The sequence below is a fragment of the Trichinella spiralis genome (assembly GCF_000181795.1).
Source record: "Trichinella spiralis strain ISS 195 chromosome Unknown Scfld4, whole genome shotgun sequence".
Classification (NCBI taxonomy): Eukaryota; Metazoa; Nematoda; class Enoplea; order Trichinellida; family Trichinellidae; genus Trichinella; species Trichinella spiralis.
This window is the reverse complement of record NW_003526943.1, coordinates 10,950,775-10,974,287: the sequence shown is the minus strand read 5'-3', so window position 1 is coordinate 10,974,287 and position 23,513 is coordinate 10,950,775. Positions and strand designations below refer to the sequence as shown.

Below are 23,513 nucleotides of genomic sequence, written 5' to 3'. Positions count from 1 at the left end.
CTGGACGGGTTGTCCAGTTGTTTCTATTGCGTGCGAGACGATGTTCGGTTCCAACTGCTATACTGTGGCTTGTGTGGCGTCCTGATGTGGATAAAAATGCGTAAGCAGCGACTGGTATTTGTCGGTGGACTCAGTGACGAGTGCGCCATTGATTGGTAATGTGTGGGCGTTGTTGCATGCCATTGTGAGTCTTGAATGTTAGATGTCGACCGTTATGGCGTGATGTGTAGAAAATCAGTGCCGATGATGGCAACTCCCACTTCGGCGACGAAGAACGTCCAGGTCAAAGCTGGGAGGTTGGCTAACTGGACGGCGATTGTTTTCTTGCTGAGATGGCTGACCGGGGTTCCGTTAATTGCTTGCAGTATTGGTTTATTGGACGCCGGTTGCGCTTACCGGTTGTTTTTGTGATCCGGTGGCCGGTAGCAAGCTTACCGCCGCGCCGGTATCAATTAAAATTATCAATTAAAATGTAGTTAAGCTTTAAGTTTGATGTATTAAAATCCCGGTGGCCGTTAGCGTCGTGCGCCGGTGTCGTTTCCCCACGAACAGGGTGGGGCGCACTTTTGGGCTCGGTCACCGAAACGGCGGTGATAGAAGCACGTTGGTGGCCACTGGTCTTGGTTGCTCAGTGATGGAGAGCGCTGGCCTGATCGGGTTGGGGATAACCAGCGGCGTCGATGAGTCGTCGGTGAGCGACTGCTTCTTGGATGGCGGTGGTCATCTGTCGGCTGGTCGCGGCATTGTAGGAATTTCTCGAATAGCGATTCGAAGCGTTCCAAGCGGCTTTCGAAGCTGCCGTTGTCTGAGTTGACGGCTGTGTTGTGATGGGCCGTTTTGGGATGACGCAAGATTGCGTCATGGCGACGTCACCGGAGTGCTAGAACTTGAATGTCGGCAATCTACCGTAGGAGGAAGTGTTGGTGTGCGCGTGACCCCGGATTTTTGGTGTGTGCGATCTGACGGCTCTGTAGTGTGTGCGTGTGTGTTTTCTTCTGTTGATAGCGTTATTGTGTGCGAATCTTAGTCCTGAACGAATAAAAACGTTTCCCGGAAAATCGGCCCTGAACTTTGATTTTTGTTCTCACCAAGCGTTAAAATTTACCACAAGCTATCGCGGCCATGGGTAGCGGAAATGGAGTTGACAAGTCGCTTGACTTGCGGTTGATCCCTGAGTTCGACGGATCACCCCAACAATCAGTGGTGGAGTGGCTGGAGAAGGTGGAGCTGGTGTGCAAGCTCCGTGACATTAGTGATGTGGCCAGTGTGATCCCGCTACGTCTGACGGGCGGTGGATTCGCCGTGTACCTGCAGCTGAACGCCCAGGAAAGGTCAAGCGTTGACAAGGTCAAGGAAGCGTTGCTGGCCGCCTTTGCGGCTGACCCCTTCGTGGCCTACGATCAGTTCGTCTCGAGAAAGCTGGGTCCCGACGAGTCGCCTGATGTGTTCCTGGCGGAGCTGAGGAGGCTAGCGACGTTATTTGGTGGGGTTTCCGAGAAGGCCCTGGCGTGCGCCTTCGTCGCCGGCCTGCCAGAGAACGTCCGCCAGCTGCTTAGGGCGGGATCGCGAATGGAGGATCTCGGGCTCAGCCAGATTCTTATCCGCGCCCGAGCCATAATCACCGATGAACGACCCGTGGACGCGCCGAACGCATGCTTGAGCACCCGGGGGCCCGGAGTGCGGAGTCCAACAGTGCCGCCCGGACAAAGGTGCTTCGAGTGCGGCGGACCGAACCATTTCGCCAGAGATTGTCTGGCTCGAAGACAGGGTGGCGACCCGGGTACGCAGAACCCGCTGACTCGCAACCGACGTGGACGCCGTCGGGGCGTCGCCAGCACCGCTTCCCATCAGGGAAACGAGCTCGGGACGGAGGCATCAGCGCCAGCCTTCTGTCCCCGCGACCACTGACCGAGGCGCTGCCCGCCGTCCATATGAACGTCGGTGGCATACGACGCCGCGTGCTGGTGGACACGGGGTGCTCAGTGTGTGTGGCCCATGCCTCGTGTTGCCGAAGCTGGCGAAAAGAGGACGTCGCCATCACCACGATGTGTGGTCGAGCAATGGGGTGCGAGGGCACCGGCGTCGTGCAGCTAAGGCCCCATGGGAAAGGTCCAATCCAGGTTGAAGTGATAGTGGTCTGATCGAAGCCACTCGGCTACGACCTCATACTCGGCATGAACGGCATAGCGGCGCTCGGCGGCGTGACGGTGACCGGCGGACGATGTGTGCGGTTTGGACTGGACGACCCGGGAGTCTGCGCGGCCGCCGAAGCCGGGATCAGTATCCGTGAAAAAGATTTCACAGCGACATACTGTCCCTCCACGCGCTCATTGACCGCCGCGTGGAAATGGTCAGACGCCGGGGAGCCCGGCGTCCTGCGAAATACAGTAGAAGAGTACCCGCCGGCGAACGTTGCTCGTGGCGTGTATGAAGACGAGCTCAGGAAGTGGATCAAAGACGGGTGGCTCGTGCCGTACGACGAGAGCGAACACGGCCCTCCCAAAGGGTTGCTGCCACTGATGGCAGTGATCCAGCGAAACAAGAAGAAGGTCAGGCCCGTGATGGACTTCCAGAAGCTGAACGCCCACATTGAGAGCCATACGGCCGACGCGGACGTGTGCAGCCAAAAGCTGCGCGAGTGGCGCAGACAGGGGGTCAACGTGGCCCTGATCGACCTGAAAAAGGCCTACCTGCAGATCCGTATCGACAAATCCCTGTGGCCATATCAGACGGTGGTCTTCAAAGGCAAGCGTTACTGCCTGACCCGACTGGGATTCGGCCTGAATGTCGCACCATTGGTGATGAAAGCCGTGCTGAACTGCGTGCTCTCCCGGGATCCGGATGTCAGGAAAAGAACCTCGGCGTACATCGACGACATCCTGGTGAACGAAAGCGTCGTCGCCGTGGACCGCGTGAAGCGACACCTGGCGCACTATGGGCTGACGTGCAAAACCCACGAGCGTGCCGCTGACGGAGCCCGCCTCCTTGGACTGAAGGTCTGGGGGGAGCGAGGGAAGCTGATGTGGAGGCGAGACAACAACGTGGGCGGGGTGCCAGACGTGTTGACCTGTCGCTCTGTGTTTTCGTACTGCGGAAAGCTGGTTAGCCACTTCCCGGTCTGCGGATGGTTGAGAATAGCGGCGGCGTACATCAAAAGAAAGGCTAACGACGCCACAACTAGCTGGGATGAGGTGATCGACGGAGACGAGCTGAGAGAGCTGAACCAGGAGACCGCGTTGGCGGTGAAGAAGCGTGACCCTGCGCGCGGGAGATGGGACGTTTCGGCGAAGGAAGCCAAAATTTGGGTAGACGCCAGCTCGCTGGCAATCGGCGTAGCGCTGGAAGTCGGCGGCTCGATCGTGGAAGACGCGGCGTGGCTGCGCCCGGATGACGTCCAACACATAAACATGGCTGAGCTGGATGCCGTCATCAAAGGCCTCAATCTGGCCCTTAGCTGGCAGATGAGGAGAATTCGATTGATGACAGACTCTGCGACAGTGCATCGATGGGTGTCGGACGGCCTCTCCGGAAAAGTCAGGCAGAAGACGAAAGCGTCAGGTGAGATGTTGATCCGAAGAAGGGTGGGCATGATACTATCGCTGGTGGAGGAGTTTGGATTGGAGCTGGAAGTCGACCTTGTGAAGTCCGCGTGCAACAAGGCAGACGAATTAACCCGCGTGCCGCGGCGTTGGCTGAAGCCACCCACAGCTGGACCGGCGCTCGTCTGTGCGGCGACCGCGGTTCTGGGCGTGGAGCGAATGATCGCGGATGTCCATCATGCCATGGGCCACCCGGGAATAAGACGAACGTTGTACTTCGCGAGGCGGACGGATCCGACAGTATCCAAGCGCCAGGTGCGACAGGTGATCAGCGGCTGTGAGCCATGCAAGTCGCTGGATCCGGCGCCTGGGAAGTGGAAACGAGGAAGTCTCGAGGTTGAGGAGGTATGGCAAAGGGTTGGAATGGACATCACCCATGTCAGAGGCCGACCGTACCTGACCCTCATCGACTGCAGATCGTCGCGGTTTGCTGTCTGGCGACGTCTGAGAGTTCATTGTAGTGCGAACGTCACTGAGCAGCTGGAGGCGGTGTTCTGCGAACGGGGGGCCCCGGAAGAACTGCTAACGGACAACGACACCGCTTTCCGAGGAGGGATCTTTACGGAGTTCATCGCCCGGTGGGGAGTCCGAGTGCGGTACCGATGTGCCTACGCGCCGTCCGGCAATGGCATAGCGGAGAGATGCCATCGAAGCGTGAAGGTCATCGCTGCGAGAAAGAATTGCATGGTGGAAAAGGCGGTGTACTTGTACAACGTTACGCCGCGAGACGGCCACAACCCGTGGACGGCCCCAGCTAACGTCGTGCATGCATACGCCGTTAGGGTGCGGGGTGTGGACCGAGCAACGAAAGAACCTGAAGAAAAGAACGGACGATTCGCTGTCGGCGACTCGGTATGGGTGAGGCCGCCCGGAGCCAGATGTGACACCCGACACCAAAAAGGCACCGTAACTGGCGTTGTTTCTGACCAGGCAGTGGAGGTCGACGGGATGCCGCGACACGTCAGAGACCTTCGGCGCAGAATGCCGTCCGTGAGCGCTGCAAGCGACTTCTCTGAGCACACCGCCGACGAAGAAGAAGAGATGATCATCCACCTTCGCCCGCGAGACGCCGCGGATGCGGATCAGTCTGCAGAACCAGCACCGGAGCCCGCCTCTGTCGGACCCAGGCGCTCGACGAGAATTCGCAGGCCTACCGCGCGCCTGTGTTGTGATTAGGATATCAGGGGGGAGTGTGTTGTGATGGGCCGTTTTGGGATGACGCAAGATTGCGTCATGGCGACGTCACCGGAATGCTAGAACTTGAGTGTCGGCCATCTACCGTAGGAGGAAGTGTTGGTGTGCGCGTGACCCCGGATTTTTGGTGTGTGCGATCTGACGGCTCTGTAGAGTGCGTGTGTTTTCTTCTGTTGATAGCGTTATTGTGTGCGAATCTTAGTCCTGAACGAATAAAAACGTTTCCCGGAAAATCGGCCCTGAATTTTGATTTTTGTTCTCGCCAAGCGTTAAAATTTACCACAACGGCGTTGATGACTGTCGTGGGTTGGAGTGCTGCTATTTGGTCCGCCAGCTCTGCCCGTTCCGTCAACGGCCGATCTTGGAAAGGTACGAAGGCCGTGCGAATGGGTAGCGGAAATCTGCTGAGGAATAACGATCCGACGATGTCGTCTGAATCTCCGCCGAGGAGCCGTTGTAACCGGCGTAGGAACTGCGACGGCTTGCCGTCGTTGAGTTCCTCATTCGTCAGCGCTTGCAGAATGCGCTGGTCTTTCGTTTGCGCCGTGCGCTTCAGGCATAGCTGCTTAAAAGTCGTGAACGGGTCCGGTAGGTTTAAGGCGTTCGGCAGAAAATCTCGGAACTCCGCTACCGCTTCGTCAGGCATCGCGGTGAGCGCCATGTGAAGTTCGTCGACTTCGTCAACGATATGCTGACGTTGAAAAAATAAATCGAGACCCAAGAACCACAGTTCTGGGTCGACCGTGTTGAAGGTTGGAATCGTCAGGGTGGTTGAGACTGCGTTGCTCGAAGGATGCCCGGCGTCATTCATGAACGACGTGATGGCATCATGGTAGGTAGCACTTACGGGTCACCAAATGTCGTGGATGACGACGATCAGATACAAGCTGAAGAGAGAAAAAGAGAGAAAGAGAGCGATAGCGCGCGTAGGTATCATATTAGGATCAATGATGATGGAATCACAACAATTTCAAATATCAGGGATACTGTATGTGTGTTATGATGGGCCGTCCTGGAATGACGCACGATCGTATCATGGCGACATTACCGAATTTCTAGAACTTGAGTATCGGCGATCTACCGTAGGAGAAAGTGGTGTGGTGTGCGTGACCTGGATTTGGAGGTGCGATCGGAGAGCTGAGGATTGTCTGTGTACTCTTTTTCTCTTGTTAGCATTGTCGTTTGCGTACCTTATTCCTGATCGAATAAAGCGTTTCCCGAAAGAGCAGCTCTGATCTTTGGTTCTGTTCCCGTCAAGTGCAAAAATTTATTACAGTATGTCAGGGCACTCAGGAACATGCCGTACTGAGGCCTCTATAATTCTCTTCCTATCGTTTTTAACATATGCGAACATGTGTATTCTATTTTTTCCTTTTTCACTTCACATACGTATTCAAATTCACACTTGAAAATCCTTTCTTTTTCTCTTCAAATGATAAAAACAATAAAAGAAAAAGAATTTACTCTTGTAGAATCCTACGCTTCGAGTGATATTTTTAGATATTCGAATGTTACCTGACCTAAATTCCAGCTGCAACAGCTTGTTTACTCTGCCGATATTTTGATTGATTTATAACAACAACTGTTGTTGTTTCTTTTTGTGGCAAAAGACAAAATAGAGTTGAAATCATACGGCAGTTGACCAATCCAGTTCTATGGAGACATTGTCCCATTAAGAATAATTCTGCAGATCTCTTAAGCCGTGGATCGACTGTGAAACAATTGACTTCACAACCTCTTTGGTGGCATGGGCCTCCGTGGAAGATAAAGATTGCAATTTTGAAAGCAAAGATTATCCATCGATCAATCTCAAAATCGATGAATACTACCCACCATCTGTAACAGTTTTGATCAACGTAGAAGAAGATATCAAATTAACTCCAGAAAGATTTGAAGATTTCGAAAAGTTGATACGCGTCACTGCTTATTGCAGACGTTTCTTGGAAAACTGCAGATACCCAGAATCCAATCGCCGATTGGGACCTCTGACTTTAACTGAATTGCAAATTGCAGAGAATTACTGGATTCGACAGGCTCAATGGGAATGTTTTGCAAATGAAATCCAACAACTATTGAATGGGAAAAGAATAACATCGAACAGCCAACTGATTCATCTGGATCCGTTTTTAGATGAAAATGGGTTAATAAGAATAAATGGACGACTGCAAAATTCAACCTGGCCGGAAATGACCAAACATCCACTCATATTACCGGACAAACATCCCCTCACGAGAGCGATAATTAGACGATGTCATCTAAGACAACTGCATAGCGGAATCGAAACAGCGTTGACAATGTTACGACAACGCTTTTGGATATTACGAGGCGGAAGAAACGTAAAAGGAATGATTAAAAAATGCCTTTGCTGTAGACGTGTCGGCTCGAAACCTTTTGTCTTGAAAATGGCACCGCTACCAGCAGATCGGATTCAACCAACTCGACCATTTAAGAACACTGGTCTCGATTTAGCTGGCCCTCTGCTCACCCGCAGCGGAAAAACGGTAAAAAAGAGTTATATCCTCATATTTACCTGCATGACCACCCGAGCAGTACACCTGGAAGTTGTATCAGACATGACAGTAGTCAGAGTGATGGAAGCGATACGTCGATTAAAAGCCCGACGTGGCAAACCTCGAATCCTGCAATCTGATAATTTTCGCTCCTTCAAGCAGTTGGACCAGGAATTACAACTACTGTCGGATAAGAAAATGACTGATTGCCTAGAAAATGAACTGTTCGCCCATAGAATACAGTGGAAATTCATTACAGAAAGAGCGCCATGGATGGGCGGATATTGGGAAAGGCTAATTCGATCCATAAAGAACTCCCTGCATAAAGTACTGCAAAAGGCTCTAGTAGACGAGGAAGGACTCAGTACGATTCTTTACGACATCGAAGCAAGAATCAAGGCACGCCCGTTGACGTGCCTGAGCGAAGATCCGAAAGACCCGGAAGTACTGACCCCTTATCATTTTTCGACAGGTACGAACTTCATGGATCTACCCTAAGTAAATCCAGAAGATGAAGAATGGGTCCCGAAAGGTACAACTACTTCAGGGCTACGAAAAGTTTGGAGTTATCATCATCGACTGATTGCATTATGGTGGAAGCGTTGGAAAGCAGAGTACATTGTGGCATTGAATAAATTTCAAAAATGGCCTTATAGCAACGAAGCGCCACAAGTGGGAGATATTGTTTTAATTGAGGAATGCAACGTTCCAATGAACAAATGGAAACTTGGAAAAATCATTGAACTCTACCCTGGAAAAGATGGAATAGCTAGAACAGCAAAACTGAGAACATCGATTGGCTTTACAAAGCGCCCCACAGCAAAATTACACTTGATAGAGCCAGCGGTGCCGAACTGATGGACATTCGTCCATCCGGGGGCGGGAGGATGTAGAATCCTACGCTTCAAATGATAATATTAGACATTCGAATCTTATCTGACCTAAATTCCAGCTGCAACAGCTTGTTTACTCTGCCAATATTTTGATTGATTTATCACAACTGTTGCTGTTTCTTTTTGTGGCTAAACAAACAATATCAAGCAAAACAAAACAACAGATAACAAGTTAAATTGCATTTCAGTTCGTGGTAAAGAATAGTTGCTGTGATCATTTTTTCGCTCGTACTTTGCCTGTGTTTGATTGTATATTTAATAAAATATACTCGAGATTATCATATACGAAAAGAAAGCTTTTGTGAAATTCAGATCTAGCCGCGAAAGATGACAGTTAGTTGTAGAACCTAATCGTCTATAATAAAATGTAATACGATTACGCCGCAAGTCTACTACAACTCTGTTGTCAATAATTTTTTAAAAAATGCAAACAAAAACTAAGGAAGCAAAAAATAAAGAAATAATGTACGTTCACAATTTCACGTCATAACAAATAATTAAACTGAAAAACATGCAACTGACAATTTGTATGAAAAGAATAATCAACGAAATGGCCAACTTCATCCAAAGAAAGAAAATAAGAAAAACGTGAAGAATTTTGTTTCAAAAAAATTTACATTCAAAATTAAAAATGAATTATTTTCATATTCACAAAAAGTATGCCGCAAAAATCATTCAAAAGTAATCGAACTTTACTGTTTCCCAATAAACTTTATAATTTATTTCAAAATATCCAGCAGAACGTTCCATTACAACTGAAATTTTCTTCGCACCTAACACAATTCTTATCTATTTGACGATAAAATAATTATATGAAAAATCAAATTTCCTAAAATTCGGAGCAAACACAACCACACAATTATATATTGCACATAATTCACAATTCAACCTTTAATACAATTAACTCAATCTGCACAGCATAACAACTTATTCAACTTACGCAAATGCATTAAAATTCTAATTCAAACCATTAAAAACTTTAAATTCAGCAAATCAAAAGCTTGTCAGAATTTTCGTAAAATAAAAATGCAAAAAATATCATTCATTCAAAAATTCCAATTGCATTATACAATGGAATTTGTCACACAGAGTCTAAAACTCACGCAATCAATCATCAACACTCATGCAAAAAAATCAGAAAGAGTCGCATAATTAAGTGTACTTTGATAAAATAAAGCAGCACATACATTATTCTCATTATTATTATCATTAAAAGCTTACCTTCAATTTAAGAGAAAACGAAACGGATTCCAGCGATGTATCTTCAAGTAATGCTGTTTCATTTATGACGAAAGCTTCCAATTTATTCAAATTTCCAACGTTATCAAATGTCAGTTCTTCGGGCTCACGAAACATGCTTCGTAAAACAGTAATCTCTTCTAGTTGCATTTTGAAACAATCATTGCAACTCATAATAAAATAAATATAACCTACAATAAAAAGTAATATTGCAACTACCCGAAAAGAAACACATCTCATACTCATACTCATACTCAACTCAAAAACATGCTATCAAAATCATTTATGTAATAAAATAATATAAAACATCGCTAAAATTAGCATTGCTTCATTTGAAATTTAAACAATAATTACTAGAAATTGGAATTTTTAAGACATACTGTAATTGGGATAAATCAAGTAAGTCGTTTAAATTTATTTGCGCTTTGTGTTTATTTTATTTTCAGTAATTAATTTGTATATTTATTTATTATAATTTCTAGATATAGATTTATTGAATTCACAAGGGAAGAAACTCTCTTTTAAAAATATAAAATCGAGATACAAAAATCAATGTTAACAAAGACTATGGTTTCTGATTGGAGATCATTCTGATTGGTCAAAAATGCATGCCGGAAAAAGTTATCAAAGCTGCTTTTGCACTACTGATTTATTGATATTAACGCTTCGCTAAATTTGCAAGTTTGCACACCTGAATTTGCGTATCGTTGAAAACATTTGCAGGAGTGAATATATTCTTCATAAAATAGTTCAGCATTCACAGGAATTCCCTCAAAATGCAAAGCTTGTTGCTAGGATGGCAATTTCTGCTCCAAGAATGTTCTACATGCTGTTGTTTTTCTCGTTGTGTGTTGCTCATCGCAAAATCCTGCATGCTTGCAGTATGTTTTGGTGAGGGATAAAGCTTTAAAAAGCTGAAATGGTTAGGATGCTTCATTCACAGAAAACAGAGCATAATTTTGATACAGTAACGGTTTTGGAAATTTCTCTTCTGCCATAATGAAATGCAGTATGCAAAACGAGACATTCCGTAAACGGGAACAGCAGAAAGATGACGAAGTGAAAGACAATGGATTGTGGAAAGGTGGCGCTTCATAAATGACACTTGTAAAATTAATCAAATTTTTCATTGTCACATAATTTTGAGATATTGATCAATGTCATGGCGGTTCACAGTATCCTCTAGCAATGCATCCGCCTCGTATATAAATCACTAAATATATACATTCTTAAGAAATAGTCAAGTGTTTCTGCTTTTCCGTTCTGTACATTTTGTTACCCTTGTATTCCTCTCTTTTTCTTAACTTCTCTTATCATGTTCTTCCATCTGTCCAATAAAAAGTTTTACACTGAAATCGATTGCTATCAAAATTCTCATTGCCATTTTACATGGCAACCACATACAATTATATTAGTGGCACATTCTGGAGACGACAATGTCTGATTTTGAATTTTCTGTTCTAAAGCAATATTATTTTTGCAACGTAAAATTTTGTAAATGCTTTTCATTCACTCTTCATTTTGAATAATAACGCAATGCGATTGTAATATATCACATCACACATGACAAAGAAAGCTTTTGTAAAATGTATTAGAATCATTGGGATTCTGAAAGAACTGGCGCCAATGCTATTAATTTCAAAGAAGTTCCTTTTCAATTAAACAATCACATCTTTGCATTGGAATTATTATTATACAAACATTTCAAGAGATAAGATGCTTTGTTTCAGTTAAATTGAAATTTTATATTATAAAATGAATTACAATATAAATAAAGAAAAAATTTTAATATGCAAATCGAAACAGTTTGAAAACTTTTCTGATAGACAGATTGCTTAATGAAGCTATAATTTCTGCCGGATTTAGAACAACAACTGTAGTTCTGAAAAAACATGTTGGAAAAACCCTTTTGGGGGCTTTGCAAAGCGCTTTAAACGTAGTGCCGATTTATCAGCCTCCTTCCAACCAATCTGAATGTTTCCATCACTGGGAAATTTATCAATGCTGCCAATGTGCTCTTTGTTTTCATCGAACACTCCGGCTACTTCAGTTATTACGTAAGCATCGTCCGTATCATACGGTGTTGCTCTGTGTTTAACTTTAGTCTATAAAAAGCAATTGAAAACTTCTACTTTTGCTATGTACTATGTTCTACGTACGCTAATTGTTGCATTGTACAGCTTTTGAAGTTTATCTTCTTTGTCAGAATTGCTTAATTCCATGGTATCAAAAGCTTTTCTTAAAATACGATCTATTTCATCACCAAATGGCTTCTGAATTGGATTTGTAACAAAAACCTTTAAAGAAACAGAGTTACTAATTTGAAGTAATGTTAAATATAATAGCATATCAATTTCATATTTATTCTTTCTCGATTTTCATAATGTATGAGATCCTTATTTCTGACAGATTTATACTCTTGACATATGGATATTAATTATCATGAAATGAATAATCAGAAATATCCAGTTTTAGTTTATGTTTAAACATTTCATAATTTTGTCATCTCTTGACAATGCAGTACCATTTACAAAATATTGTTAATTTACAAAGATTTATCCAAAAGCAAATAAGTAAATAAGTAACTACCTTCGGGATTTCTATTGAATCATTTGCATTTATAAGAGATAGAACCTCAGTAGTTTTACCATTTTTCCTAAAATTAAAAAATTTCACTATGCAGTTATTATATATTTCTAAGTTTAAATACAAACATATACCTGAAAATAGTTACAACATTCATTTGAACTGCGCCCAAATGGGGTAGCATTCCAAGACCAACAATACCTTGTCGCCCACGGTAATTATTACTGTGCTTTGAGCTGTATTGTAAAAAGTTGAAGTGCATATTATTCACATATGTATTGCAGCATTTCTGAAAAAGTTACTTACTTCGACTGCGGACGATTTCCAGTTGGTACGTATACAATTGCATCATGAAACCAAGATGAAACATCTTCAGGAACGAATGTTTTAAATTTCTAAACTTTAATTTATTATTTGAGTAGTTCATGACAATACCGATGTTACCTCTTCTCCTGGATATCTGGACAGTTTGCATATAGATTTTTTCTTTGGAAATGATTCCTAAATTGAATTTGTTTATGCGTTGTTTTAGTAAGGGCAGAATAAGAAATAATTAGCTTTAAAATTAATAAAGTGTTATATATAGAGGCATCAATTTTTATGAAATTTGTCACAAATGACACACCTCCAAATGTACACTGCAGTATGCTCCAATAATTTTTTCTTCTGCAGAAGCGACTTTACTTAAAATGCTGCAGCTTAGAGGATGTTTATTTTCAACATCACTGCAATTCGTAGCAGGGCTTCCTTCGATAATCTTAACAGATTAATTTCATGTCAAATATTTTCAAATATTAAAGTAATCGTTCAATTTTATCTAAACTATTTGACATAATTTGTAAAAGTTGATACTTATCTCATGCATTGATTTATAATTTGGATACAAATTTATAACTTTTACATGGCTAAGAAATTTCATGCATGCATACATGCATAGTTTTCATTTTGGTATACTCGTTGTTAATCTCGTATTTCAACAGAATGGTGATACTTGATATAAACTGCTTTTTAAAATAATAATCTTTTTCATACCGGTTTAGATTCACAGTCTGTATTCTGTAGTGTTACGGTGTACACGTTTGTTGTGTCGTCACATTTTTCTGCTTGATGGACGGTCTTTAATTTCTGATACTGCTTATAAAGAAAACTGTATTCTTTTTGTATTAAGCGATTCAATTCAACCATCATCTTCTCAACCGACAGAGTAGCTTCAGTTGTACTAATCGGTATACCTTTATCACTTGGTGTTTTGTATAATTTTCCAAGGGGTTTTAATAATTTTTTCAGTTTATTCTCATCGAATTGACGCTCGTTTTGTAGCACGGAAATAGGAACTGAAAATGTCATTTCCTTCATTGCAACATTCTCATTGTCTGTAGAACATGTGCACAATTGAAAATTTACCTAAAACGAATAATTAATTTCTTAAATTGATTTACTGCATTTATTGAATTGCAATTTTTTTATAATACGCTTTCTTCAAACTGAAATCTAATAATCAACAAACTCATTGTGCAATAACTGAAAATTATTTCCATGACTGAAATATATAAAGATACAATCTAAAGATACAGTAAAAGAGAAGCATATTCATTAAAAATTTTCAATGAAAAGTAAGCAATCAGAATAGCATTAACATTTTCGATGTATAGTGTTACAAAAGGTAAAATGCAAAATTTCCTTAGATACTTACAAATGCAATAATGAATAAGTTTAATGTGATGCTGAACATTGTTGTTGCAAAAAACCAATAATAAGATATTGGTATGAATAATGAGGTATGAAATTTATAACTTATATAAGAATATTATGTTTAATTAATAGAACAGCTATCAAAACAATTTCAAACTGCGTAGGTTTGAACGTAACAAACAGCTTTTGAATTATTTTTGTGAGTAAGATTACAGGTCAAATCAGCTTGTTGCATTTATTTGTTAGCAAACGTTATTCTGCCTGTTTTTATTTATACAAACAATGTATTGGCATTATTGTGTAATATGCACCATTGAAAGCAATATAAACATCAAAGATAAATATTGTTTAAGAAAGGTGTCCATTTTAGACTATCCATTTTACCAGACTTTTGTCCAAGAAAGACTATCTATTTTATAGCGGTGGAAGAAATTTTACAAGTACGTTAATTCAAAATCAGAACATTAAGCCGATGAAAATACATGTGGCAAAATTTTTCCATAACTCAACTACTTGTGAATAATTGCTACAAAACTTGTTATTTTCTCAATTTTCTATTTTCCTGTAAATATCATTATAATTTATTCTCTATATGCTGCACTTTTCATATCAATATTGCTTTAAATATTATAATTTCTTAAATGAAATGCATTTTTGTTTCCGATTTTTCTGTAAAATTAATTAAGTAGGAAATAAAACTGCTGGATATCATATCATTATGACAATATTCAGTGTGCTAAAAATAGAATATTTACATTAGAAATTATTTTTAATCGTTAGATGAAAATGCTTGCTTTACGTTTATCAAATATTTTCCGTCCTAGCTGTATGGAAGAATTACAACAGTAGTATGGCCGATTTTAAATGGACATTCAACACTATTGTTGTAATATACAAGTTAGACGAAACAAATATTAGCTACAGCGTGTGTTAAAGGGCTTAAATTCCTGGAATTGAATTTAAACAGAGTTTGCAGCAAAACCCAGTAATGTTTGCCAGAATTTAATATAAATGCAGTGACAAGTACTTTTCTAGGGAATCTGTAAAAAATCTGCGAAAACGGACAGTAGAGCAGTACTGCTGGTAGAAGTCAGTCAAGAGCGAGTCTAACAAGAGTACTGGATCACTGTGTATGTGATCCTGCTTGAGCATTCGTGGTGAATTTGTTGAGTAAAACTGTTTCTTTCCGATAATCATTTTGCTTAGTGCTATAAAATTTGTGCGGACTTATATTTGCGCATGCGCAGCAGCTATTACAAGGAAATAAAGAACCAGAAGAAACTCAATTATAATGTGGACGAATAGGAAACGCAAAATTCGAAATGAGGATGAATATTAGTGGCGCAATTCGTCACAAGGGCGAATATGGCGCGAGTCAGTAGTAGAGCCTGATTGCTGGTTATTAAATGTATAGTAGTGCTCCCTGCCATTTGCTACACAGTGGCTCCAGCATAACTTGAATCGGCGTAGTATAATTGAAAATCATTGAACTAAAAGATAATCACATAATTGGTATACTGTAATTATATAAATTACAATTTTTTGAAAAGCAATTGCGAAATTAGTTTTCGTCTGTTATTGTTGAAATTGAACGTGCACATCACAATTTACTGTATGTCCACTGAGTTAATAATATTTTTTTTTGCAGTCTTGAATGTCGTTTTTTGTATTTTTTGTGTTCTTATAATGATTTTTTATTATGGTTAAATCTGTCCTTTTTGTTATTGAATTTATGATGGTGCTGTTACTTTGTTCATCTGCTGAAACAATGGATCGGATTAATTTCATTCTGTAATGTTGTTATAGTAATTTTTTAGATTTTGTGTATATTCGTTTTCCTAAAGGAAAATGTTTTGTAACTGTTTCTTCAAAACTTTATATTCTGCGTGTGACTTTAGTAAATTCGAATTATTAATCTTTGCGAATCATTACATGTTTGCGTCTCTGTTGCGTAATTTATTGTGCTTTTTCTGTCTATTATTGGAAACAGTATATTCTATAAATTGTGAATGCTTCACGCTGTTTGTTATATTGCCATATCTATATGTGAAATATATTGTACGATTTTTTTGAGATAAAGCATGAAAACTTGCTTATGGACTCGCCGCCGTGGACATTCCTTGACCTGTCTGAACATCGATATACCTTATCAACCAGATCAGCTAACCGTATATTGCCGTGACTGTTGCGCAAAAGAGGCTAATGTTGTTTTCGTCAAAGACGGAATAATATCTGAAGCAACGTTAAATGTTTTAGCAGACGAAGAGGGAAGTGTTTTTGAAAAGAGACGGGAACCTTTGCAAAATGTTATCATGTGTGGATTACGTGTGCAGAGTATAACATTTGCTTATGAAACTTTTGGTGCGATAACCAGCGCTGGTAATATTTATATGTGGGGAAGATCTAATTATGGACAGTGTGGAATTATTGCTGAAAATGTAGCCAAACCTGAAAGGGTAAGTGTTTGTTGTTTGATATTTATTCCGATGATTTTTTTGATAATTGTTTAATTCATGTTAGCGTTCAATTGTATTTGTTATCAAAATTTTCACATGAACTACAGTAAGCTTAATGCAAGGGTGATTTGCGAAACTTTTTTGTGGTATTTTTTCTTTGTATTTATATTAATGTTTGATTATTTAATGCATTTCTGGTCATATTTTATTTTGATTTCTGCAAATATTGGGGCAGGTGTTTTCTTCATCTTGTCTAAAATTAATGATGTGATAATTTATAAATAATTGAATTGTGATTTTTATGAAGATTTTAAATTTTGGGGAATAATTTTGAACATGTTGTTATGAAAAAAATTGAAGATTAAGAATTTTGAAACATTACATAAAGTTATGCCGTTTATGAACAGGTAGAAATTCTGAAGTTTTCTTTATTTATGCACATTGCATGTAATATATAGATAGGTTTATGGGCATACTTATTGGAGGATGATTTATTTATTATCATTTTGTTTTGCAGTTTTTGATTTTTATGTTTGAAAAATGTTCAGAGCAGTATTGAATTGTTGCATTCAATTATTTTGCTACATAAGTGTGTATTTTTATTTTCCGAGTCGACTGTTATAAGAGTGTTAATCATGTTTTTGTTGAGGTTGAAATCCACGCTGCTGATGATTACTGCATGCATGGTGAAAGAAGAGAGCCGTATGACATTCAGATAGTGCAGTTATCGATAGGTGGTTCGGAAGTGTTGGCTGTTGACAGGAATGGAGCTTTGTGGGCGTGGGGAGCGGCATTTCAAAATGGGGATTCAACAGCTTGGCAGCCAATATGTCTGCCATACCGTGTTCTGGGTCTTCTTGGCCGTCGGGTATTGTCGGTGGCGTCTGGCCGAACGCATCACGTTGCGCTTGTTGAATGTATTGCAGGCGTTGATGAGTTGCATGGTTTAGATGAATATACATTTTTGGGAAACAGCTCGAACTGCTTTCAGTCTAATTTGCCATTTGTGGAAAGCTGCGAGCATTGTCAGCGTGGGCGACGGTCTGTCTTGACCGACGGGGAAAGCACGAAAAGCTCGTCCACCGACGAGCCATCTTCGTCGCCTGTTGATCGTTGCCCGCTGGGGGTGAAGCTCAGTTTTGCCGACGATGCAGAATGCTTTTTAGAACCTCGACCTGAATGCAAGCCTCGATCAAAGCCTCAGGCACGTCAGCGGAAGCTTTACAGTGATGCCCACTGCAGAGGGGACGAGGTGGAATTGTACGAGCTTCCCCGTAGCAAGCAGCAGCATCAAGCTAGCAGCAGTCGATTGTCCTTCATATCGTTCGATTTGATCATGCCGTCGTCAAGTTCTTCTTCATCCTTGTCCGAGCAGACGATCTCATTGGACGATTCAAACGCACTGGCTGGATGCGTTTCAGGGCAATCCATCATACCCGGCTCGTCCAATTTGGCTGGCAATATTTGCCTAGCAGAACTCTGGACTTGGGGCGGAAATGAATTTGGCCAACTTGGTTTGAATGATTTTGAACCGAGGTTTGTTTTTATTATACATTTATTATTTATAAATTAATAATAATTATTATTGTTACTGTTAGATGTGAACCGACTAGAATCAGTGGGTCCAGTGCCTTTGGTATAGTCAAGATAGCTGCTGGTGCAGAACATTCAATTGCAATGTCCTCGAGTGGTGAGGTAAAAATAAAATATTTTATTTTTTTGATCAGAGAAATTTTGTCAAATGTTAATGATGAATCGAATTTTATAGGTATTTGTTTGGGGCTCGAATGAAAACAGGCAGATCAAAGTAGCTGATCAGAGGCGTGTTGCAGTGCCGATGTTGTTTAAGGTTTAATAAATTGTTAATTGCAATTTTCAGTATAAATGAAGAATAATAATAAATTAACGACATTTTATAGGCAGGAAGCTGTGCTAAAGTGATCGACATAGCTGCCGGGGAAAAGTTTTCCGCATTTCTCATCAACGGCATTGATTATCGTCCCGAATGCTACATATGCGGATATGACAGGTAAAATAATTTTTATTTCTGCTTGTTTTTTTTATGATAAAGGATTTATTTATTTAGTTTTTAAATGTTGTGAAATTAAAATAAATCAAATATAACAGTTGAAATGTCATATTTGTACAATTTAAGTTGAAAACATGCTTGGAAATTTAAAATTATTCACGTTTTAAATTGCAGATCAGATAAAGACGGAACGCCTGTACTACGGCTTTACTTTCCAGAGGTTTGTCCGTCGCTAGCTAGCTAGCTAGCTAGACTGTATTTGTAGACTTCAGTGAAAGTTATGCTTCGTGTAGACGTGCTGGCCAGCATCGCTGATGTGCTCTGACGATTATATAATTTGCGGGTGTTTGGAAGATACGGATGCAGCTTTGTGCAATGTATTTTATCAAATTCAATTTATCCTGATTCGACATGTTCAAATTTTGAAACAACTGGTCGATTTGATCAACGAAATTAGAGAAGAAAGTGAGAAAAATAGATGTATTGTTTTCTTTTTGCAAAAATATGAAAATTTAGATTATTGATAGCAATGAATATTTTTTTTCATAGGTACATTTGTAGATCGTTTTGATGAATCGTTGTTTCGACGTTTTGCTACTGGTTTGAGGAGATATCATTTAATATTGGCAAATAAATCTCAGTCAATAAAGCAATATTTGTTCGTGTTGGATGTGAAAGCGACCGTTGAAAAGAGTTTGGAAATTTTGCTCGACTCGCGGTTTCAAAATTTTCTGAAACAACTCAACGCCGACTATCTGATCCTACTGTCCGGCGATGCATTCTCTTTATTGAAATTGAAGTACAATTTTTTAAATTTAAATTTAAATTTAAATCTGTGAATTCGATGAGATTTTTTGTTTGCTGTGTTTTGCTCTAGCGAAAGTGTGGAAAAGAAATTGCGATACCTCTGCGAATTGAACTCGGTAGAGCATCACAAACAGAGTCGCCTTCTGCAAGACGTTTTCTTTCTGCCGTTCACAGTGTTCAGCGATTTGCACTTGATCATTGCTCAGGTGATATATTGTTTTCAAAAAAAAAAATTCTTTCATTATAATAATTTAATAATTATTAATTTTCCAACACTTGAAAATGAAAAATCTTTTTATAGTTTTTTTTTAAAAAGAATAATTTTACCATATCTATACGCGGATGCAACGTATTTGCAATTTTTATCATTTTCAGTTCAACGGTGATGATAAATTTACGAAGAATATGTTGAAAATGTTGAAAAGCGTCGACCGAGTGTTTCGCTTTTACAAAAATATTGCGTCGGACACGCGGAAATTTCGCCTGAAACATGCGCATTCATCATTTCTTGTGTGAAGTTACAATTCTTATTTTTGGAGAATATGTTACTGTAGTTTATTTGTTTTTTTTAATTTTTTTCATATAGGCTGAGATGAATGAAAAAGCGCAATTTTTGGTCAAAGAATTTCAACGTGGCCAAGAGCCGAATGAATTTGTCGACGTCACAGAAAATGGACGCACTGTTCACTGCTATCTGCTGGCTATTTTCAGCGGCTCGTTTCTTGTTGTTACAGTACTGTTGTAATTGATTGATGATCAAGTTCTCTGTTTTCAAAATTGCTTATTTGTTTGTTTAGAAATCATCTTTTAAAAATTATAAATTTCCGTTGGTTTGGACGCATAATGTACAAGACGATGCAAAGTATTAATTTGCATTATTATTATTTTTTATTGTTATTATTATTTGTTTGCAGCCTGTTGGTAAAAGTAATTGTTCCAGAAGGAGAGTTGATGATCAAATTTCGTGATCCGTCTGGAACGGTAGTTTTCAAACGAATTTTTACATATGTTTATGGTTTTATTCGATTTGATTATTTCAGAAAGAATTTGTGATAGCATTCAACAATGCGTTATTGTTGTATCTGAGCAAACCTTGCAGCGAAACGCCACTGTTGTGCAGACCGCCGTTGATACGCAGCGGCACTCACCAATTTTCTGCCCAAAACAAAACATTCCCAGGCGCTGTGTACAGCGGCTCTTGGTTACTCGGCAAGCCACACGGAAAGTACATAAAATTCAACACTAATAATATTCATATTTTCTACTAATTTGTTTTTTTTTCTCATTTTTCAGTGGACATTTGACAACTAAAAACAACTGTGTATATGGGGGGCATTTTCGCGATGGTCTCATGGATGGGTGGGTGTATTTGAATTTCTTCTTTCTCACCAACTGCAATTATTTATTATTTTAAAATTTTTAAATATTTCAGCTATGGTGAATATAAAATTGTCGGCGAAAATGGAAGATGGCAGTTCAACAAAGGTCAATGGAGAGCTGGTGTCTTATCTGGCTTGGTTTTCATAGAGTACGTTTATATTATTGTTGAAAAAAAATTACCACATATCTACAATAGAATAATCTTGTACAAGTTGTTATTTGAATAAGATAATTTTTAAAATGAAATTTAGTTTATTATTGTTGTTCTAATTGTAAATGTAAGCTGATAATTTACAAATTAAAATGACAATTGACAGTTCTTTTTTGAATTTGCCAATTTAAATTTATTATTACGCCTTGAATTCCGCTTTCTACTTAATTGGTGAATTTTGTTTCGTTTTAGTTGCTGTTTTTTTAAATTTTATTTTTCATCAGATATTCAGATGGGTCGTCATATGAGGGCTATTTTGAAAATAACGTTCGTCATGGTCACGGCGTCCATAGGCAAGGAAGCGTCCTTTACGTCGGAGCTTGGCAGAATGACAAAAGGCAAGGGTACGGCGTCTCTGACGAATGTCGTAAGTGATTTATGATTCTCCATCCACTAGCTCTGATCATATGAAAATTATGGGACGTTTTCTTGGTTTTCAAAAATAAGAGATTTTTTAAGGCAGCAAATATCTCGGCATGTGGGAAAATGATTTGAAACATGGACTCGGTACACTGGTTACCTTGGATGGAATATGTTATAAAGGTGTATTTGAAAAAGGAGCCTTCAAAGTAGAATGACATTTCGGCTGTTGCTGTTTATCAGCTTGTTGTTGTATTTTTAAGAACGGTATGATGCTGCTCACGGACGGCACAATGGCGAAGGGAGAATTCAGCGATGTGGAATGTTTGAATGGGAAAGTAAGATTCTTCTTCTATTTCATTTGTGCATTGTGGATACTTTTATTTTTGTTCATTTTAGGCGTCAATTTATTTTCCAAATGGCGACTATTTGGAAGGTTTTCTTTCGGGTAGATTGCAAGAGCAGTTGAAAATTTCCAGCGGAAACTTTTACAAAAATGGTTGCTGCTCGTCAGACGGAATCAAATCTGAAAAAGACAAGTAAATCGATTTGATAAGCGTTGTTGGATTGAAATTTGAAATTTCCTTTTATACAGGCAAAATAATGTCCATGATTTTGAAAATAGTGGTTTTCCACCTGCTGAACAAAAGTGGAATGATATTTTTGCGCATGTCTATCATCAGCTGAATTGTGCAGAAAATACTTTGCTTACAGCAGATACGGATAAATGTTGGCAATCGTTGGTTGTGGTTTGCGAACGATTTCGAAAATATTTCCCCACGCAAAAACTGCAGACTACTAGTAGTAGTACAAAGTGCAGTTGCTTTTTGTTGCTTGTAAATTTTTTTTGCCAATCTTCATCGTGGATGTTCAATTGTATTTCAGCACAGCCGATTTTATCGAAAAAATACCAAACTACAGCATGCCATGCGGTGAACAATATTATTACATGGTGAAAAATTATTGCTTTCAGGTTGATTATTTTGTGTGCAATAGCTGTATAATTTATTTTATTGTTCTGAATGTTGTATTTTGTTCAGGCATTTCAACTGCAATATCATCCTCTTGGACGGTTGATCAACGGTTTGAGCGATATATTCAACGTTAGCTATTCCGGTGTCAGTGTGCACAGTTCGTTGCTTGTTGAAGCAATTGAAGAGATTCATTCACTTTTGAAGCGACTTTATTTTGTCATAAAGTTTGAATTGAAATTATATTTTTCTTACCAAATTTTTCAACCATATGAACAACTCTTTCTATGCAGAGTGCTTTTCCCTCACTTGCCCGGTGAACAAGATATGGAAAGCTTTGTTTCAGAGTTCAATTTCGACTTACCACTTTCTTCGTGGTAATAATTCAGTTATTACATATATTTATACATATGCATACAGTTATGTTCATTTTTTTTATTTCAGGTGTTTGACTACGTACAATACATTTCTTTATGACAGTTATTTGGAACTTGTATATCCGAATATTTTTACCCTGTTTGTGATAAAGAACGAAGAACTGGATCGTGTATATTGGATGAACATTCGCTATGTGAATTCCAAAAGTGATGTGATGCTACTGGATCATTTGGGCGTGGAAAAGTATTATTATGCGTTTTGTTGTTCTGCTTGTTGCGCTTCACTGTTTTATATGTATCATTTGTAGACAATTTTGGCCAGTCATTTTTACCGATACATCAGACTTGGATAAACCATTGGTAATTGATTGTATTTTATTTTCAAAGCTTTCTGATCATATATTATGAATCGATAATGGAAATGATGCTTTGTTCAATCGAGAACCACAGATGAATTACTTGTGGAAATTTTTTTGTTTATTAGGCATGCGCGACAGCTCGAAAGAAGTACTACGCCGATGCGATAGATTGTTTCCAAAGGTTGAGGTATATGACAGTAATTTTTTGGCATTTTCATGGTGGTCAAAAATTGTCTATTTGTTCATTGTAGCTCAGAATTTTTTCCTTCGGCAAAGTTGAAAATAATTGTCGAAACATTCGAACACATCAACAAGGTATTCAGTTTTGATTGATTGATTGATTTGATCAAGCTTAATCAAGTTGAAAAATGACCATTGCCCATTGTTGCAGTGTGTATCGCAGGGAGCCTGTGTTGAACAAGAGTTGGCTGCTTGGACAGCGGACAGTTTGGTGCCGGTCACTACATACGTTATTGTGCGCGCCCAGATTCAACGCCTCGGGGCAGAGATAAATTTTGTGCAAGACTTTTGTCCGCAGTTGTGCAACGTCGGCGAAATGCAATACATGTTTGCAACCTTGCAAGCTTGTTACCATTATCTCGTGCACAGCAAAGGCGGACTTTGAAATTTTTTTGTTGATAATGTTGCTTTTTTATGTGATATGAAATGAAAATTTTATTTTAATCATTTTTTGTTTTTAGCGAAATAAAACTTTACACAACAAAATTGCTTTCTGTAATTGATGTCGTTGTTTTCGATGAATTTCTTTTCTTTGATGAAAGCACTATTTTTAGTTCTATTATTCACTTATGAATAATAATTTTGAAAATGTATTTCTGTTTTTTACCGC

General features: G+C 39.8%; 4 protein-coding genes across 4 annotated transcripts; 3 read left to right on the top strand and 1 right to left on the bottom strand.

Moving 5' to 3' along the window:
- Positions 1-1,122: 1,122 nt before the first annotated feature.
- On the top strand, positions 1,123-4,775 carry Tsp_06441 (putative integrase core domain protein). The gene is made up of 2 exons (XM_003378448.1): positions 1,123-1,780; positions 2,305-4,775. The coding sequence occupies exons 1-2, from the start codon at positions 1,123-1,125 to the stop codon at positions 4,773-4,775; spliced, it is 3,129 nt and encodes a 1,042-aa protein (XP_003378496.1).
- An 811-nt stretch (positions 4,776-5,586) lies between these two features.
- Tsp_06442 (conserved hypothetical protein) lies at positions 5,587-8,161 on the top strand. Its single transcript, XM_003378447.1, has 4 exons — positions 5,587-5,719; positions 5,775-5,916; positions 6,484-7,775; positions 7,812-8,161. Exons 1-4 carry the CDS (start codon positions 5,587-5,589, stop codon positions 8,159-8,161), a joined length of 1,917 nt encoding a protein of 638 aa, XP_003378495.1.
- Positions 8,162-9,405: 1,244 nt separating this feature from the next.
- Tsp_06443 (conserved hypothetical protein) lies at positions 9,406-13,753 on the bottom strand. Its single transcript, XM_003378446.1, has 10 exons — positions 13,715-13,753; positions 13,054-13,425; positions 12,647-12,778; positions 12,466-12,522; positions 12,328-12,416; positions 12,156-12,257; positions 12,025-12,091; positions 11,595-11,732; positions 11,402-11,540; positions 9,406-9,626 (listed from the first exon to the last, which is right to left on the bottom strand). Exons 1-10 carry the CDS (start codon positions 13,751-13,753, stop codon positions 9,406-9,408), a joined length of 1,356 nt encoding a protein of 451 aa, XP_003378494.1.
- A 2,041-nt stretch (positions 13,754-15,794) lies between these two features.
- Tsp_06444 (MORN repeat-containing domain protein) lies at positions 15,795-23,288 on the top strand. The gene is made up of 26 exons (XM_003378445.1): positions 15,795-16,169; positions 16,819-17,705; positions 17,768-17,864; positions 17,938-18,018; positions 18,089-18,198; positions 18,373-18,418; positions 18,492-18,663; positions 18,760-18,916; positions 19,076-19,211; positions 19,381-19,515; positions 19,592-19,746; positions 19,920-19,986; positions 20,046-20,230; positions 20,299-20,370; positions 20,438-20,537; positions 20,829-20,967; positions 21,056-21,165; positions 21,220-21,294; positions 21,356-21,495; positions 21,552-21,888; positions 21,997-22,154; positions 22,372-22,548; positions 22,613-22,664; positions 22,789-22,850; positions 22,915-22,978; positions 23,055-23,288. The coding sequence occupies exons 1-26, from the start codon at positions 15,795-15,797 to the stop codon at positions 23,286-23,288; spliced, it is 4,323 nt and encodes a 1,440-aa protein (XP_003378493.1).
- Positions 23,289-23,513: the final 225 nt, after the last annotated feature.

What these genes read in the sequence shown, in the direction of transcription:
- Tsp_06441 (XM_003378448.1), top strand. Translation starts at nt 1,123, where the DNA reads ATGGGTAGCGGAAATGGAGTTGACAAGTCGCTTGACTTGCGGTTGATC. An exon ending in AAGACAGGGTGGCGACCCGG is followed by an intron (nt 1,781 to 2,304) that starts GTACGCAGAACC and finishes AAGATTTCACAG; the next exon opens with CGACATACTGTCCCTCCACG.
- Tsp_06442 (XM_003378447.1), top strand. Translation starts at nt 5,587, where the DNA reads ATGCCCGGCGTCATTCATGAACGACGTGATGGCATCATGGTAGGTAGC. An exon ending in TGCGTGACCTGGATTTGGAG is followed by an intron (nt 5,917 to 6,483) that starts GTGCGATCGGAG and finishes ATAATTCTGCAG; the next exon opens with ATCTCTTAAGCCGTGGATCG. An exon ending in CCCTTATCATTTTTCGACAG is followed by an intron (nt 7,776 to 7,811) that starts GTACGAACTTCA and finishes AAGTAAATCCAG; the next exon opens with AAGATGAAGAATGGGTCCCG.
- Tsp_06443 (XM_003378446.1), bottom strand. Translation starts at nt 13,753, where the DNA reads ATGTTCAGCATCACATTAAACTTATTCATTATTGCATTT. An exon ending in CAGACTGTGAATCTAAACCG is followed by an intron (nt 12,779 to 13,053) that starts GTATGAAAAAGA and finishes TAATCTGTTAAG; the next exon opens with ATTATCGAAGGAAGCCCTGC. An exon ending in TGATGGAAACATTCAGATTG is followed by an intron (nt 9,627 to 11,401) that starts GTTGGAAGGAGG and finishes TTTTTATTGTAG; the next exon opens with GTTATATTTATTTTATTATG.
- Tsp_06444 (XM_003378445.1), top strand. Translation starts at nt 15,795, where the DNA reads ATGAAAACTTGCTTATGGACTCGCCGCCGTGGACATTCCTTGACCTGT. An exon ending in ATGTAGCCAAACCTGAAAGG is followed by an intron (nt 16,170 to 16,818) that starts GTAAGTGTTTGT and finishes GTTTTTGTTGAG; the next exon opens with GTTGAAATCCACGCTGCTGA. An exon ending in ATGCGCATTCATCATTTCTT is followed by an intron (nt 19,516 to 19,591) that starts GTGTGAAGTTAC and finishes TTTTTCATATAG; the next exon opens with GCTGAGATGAATGAAAAAGC.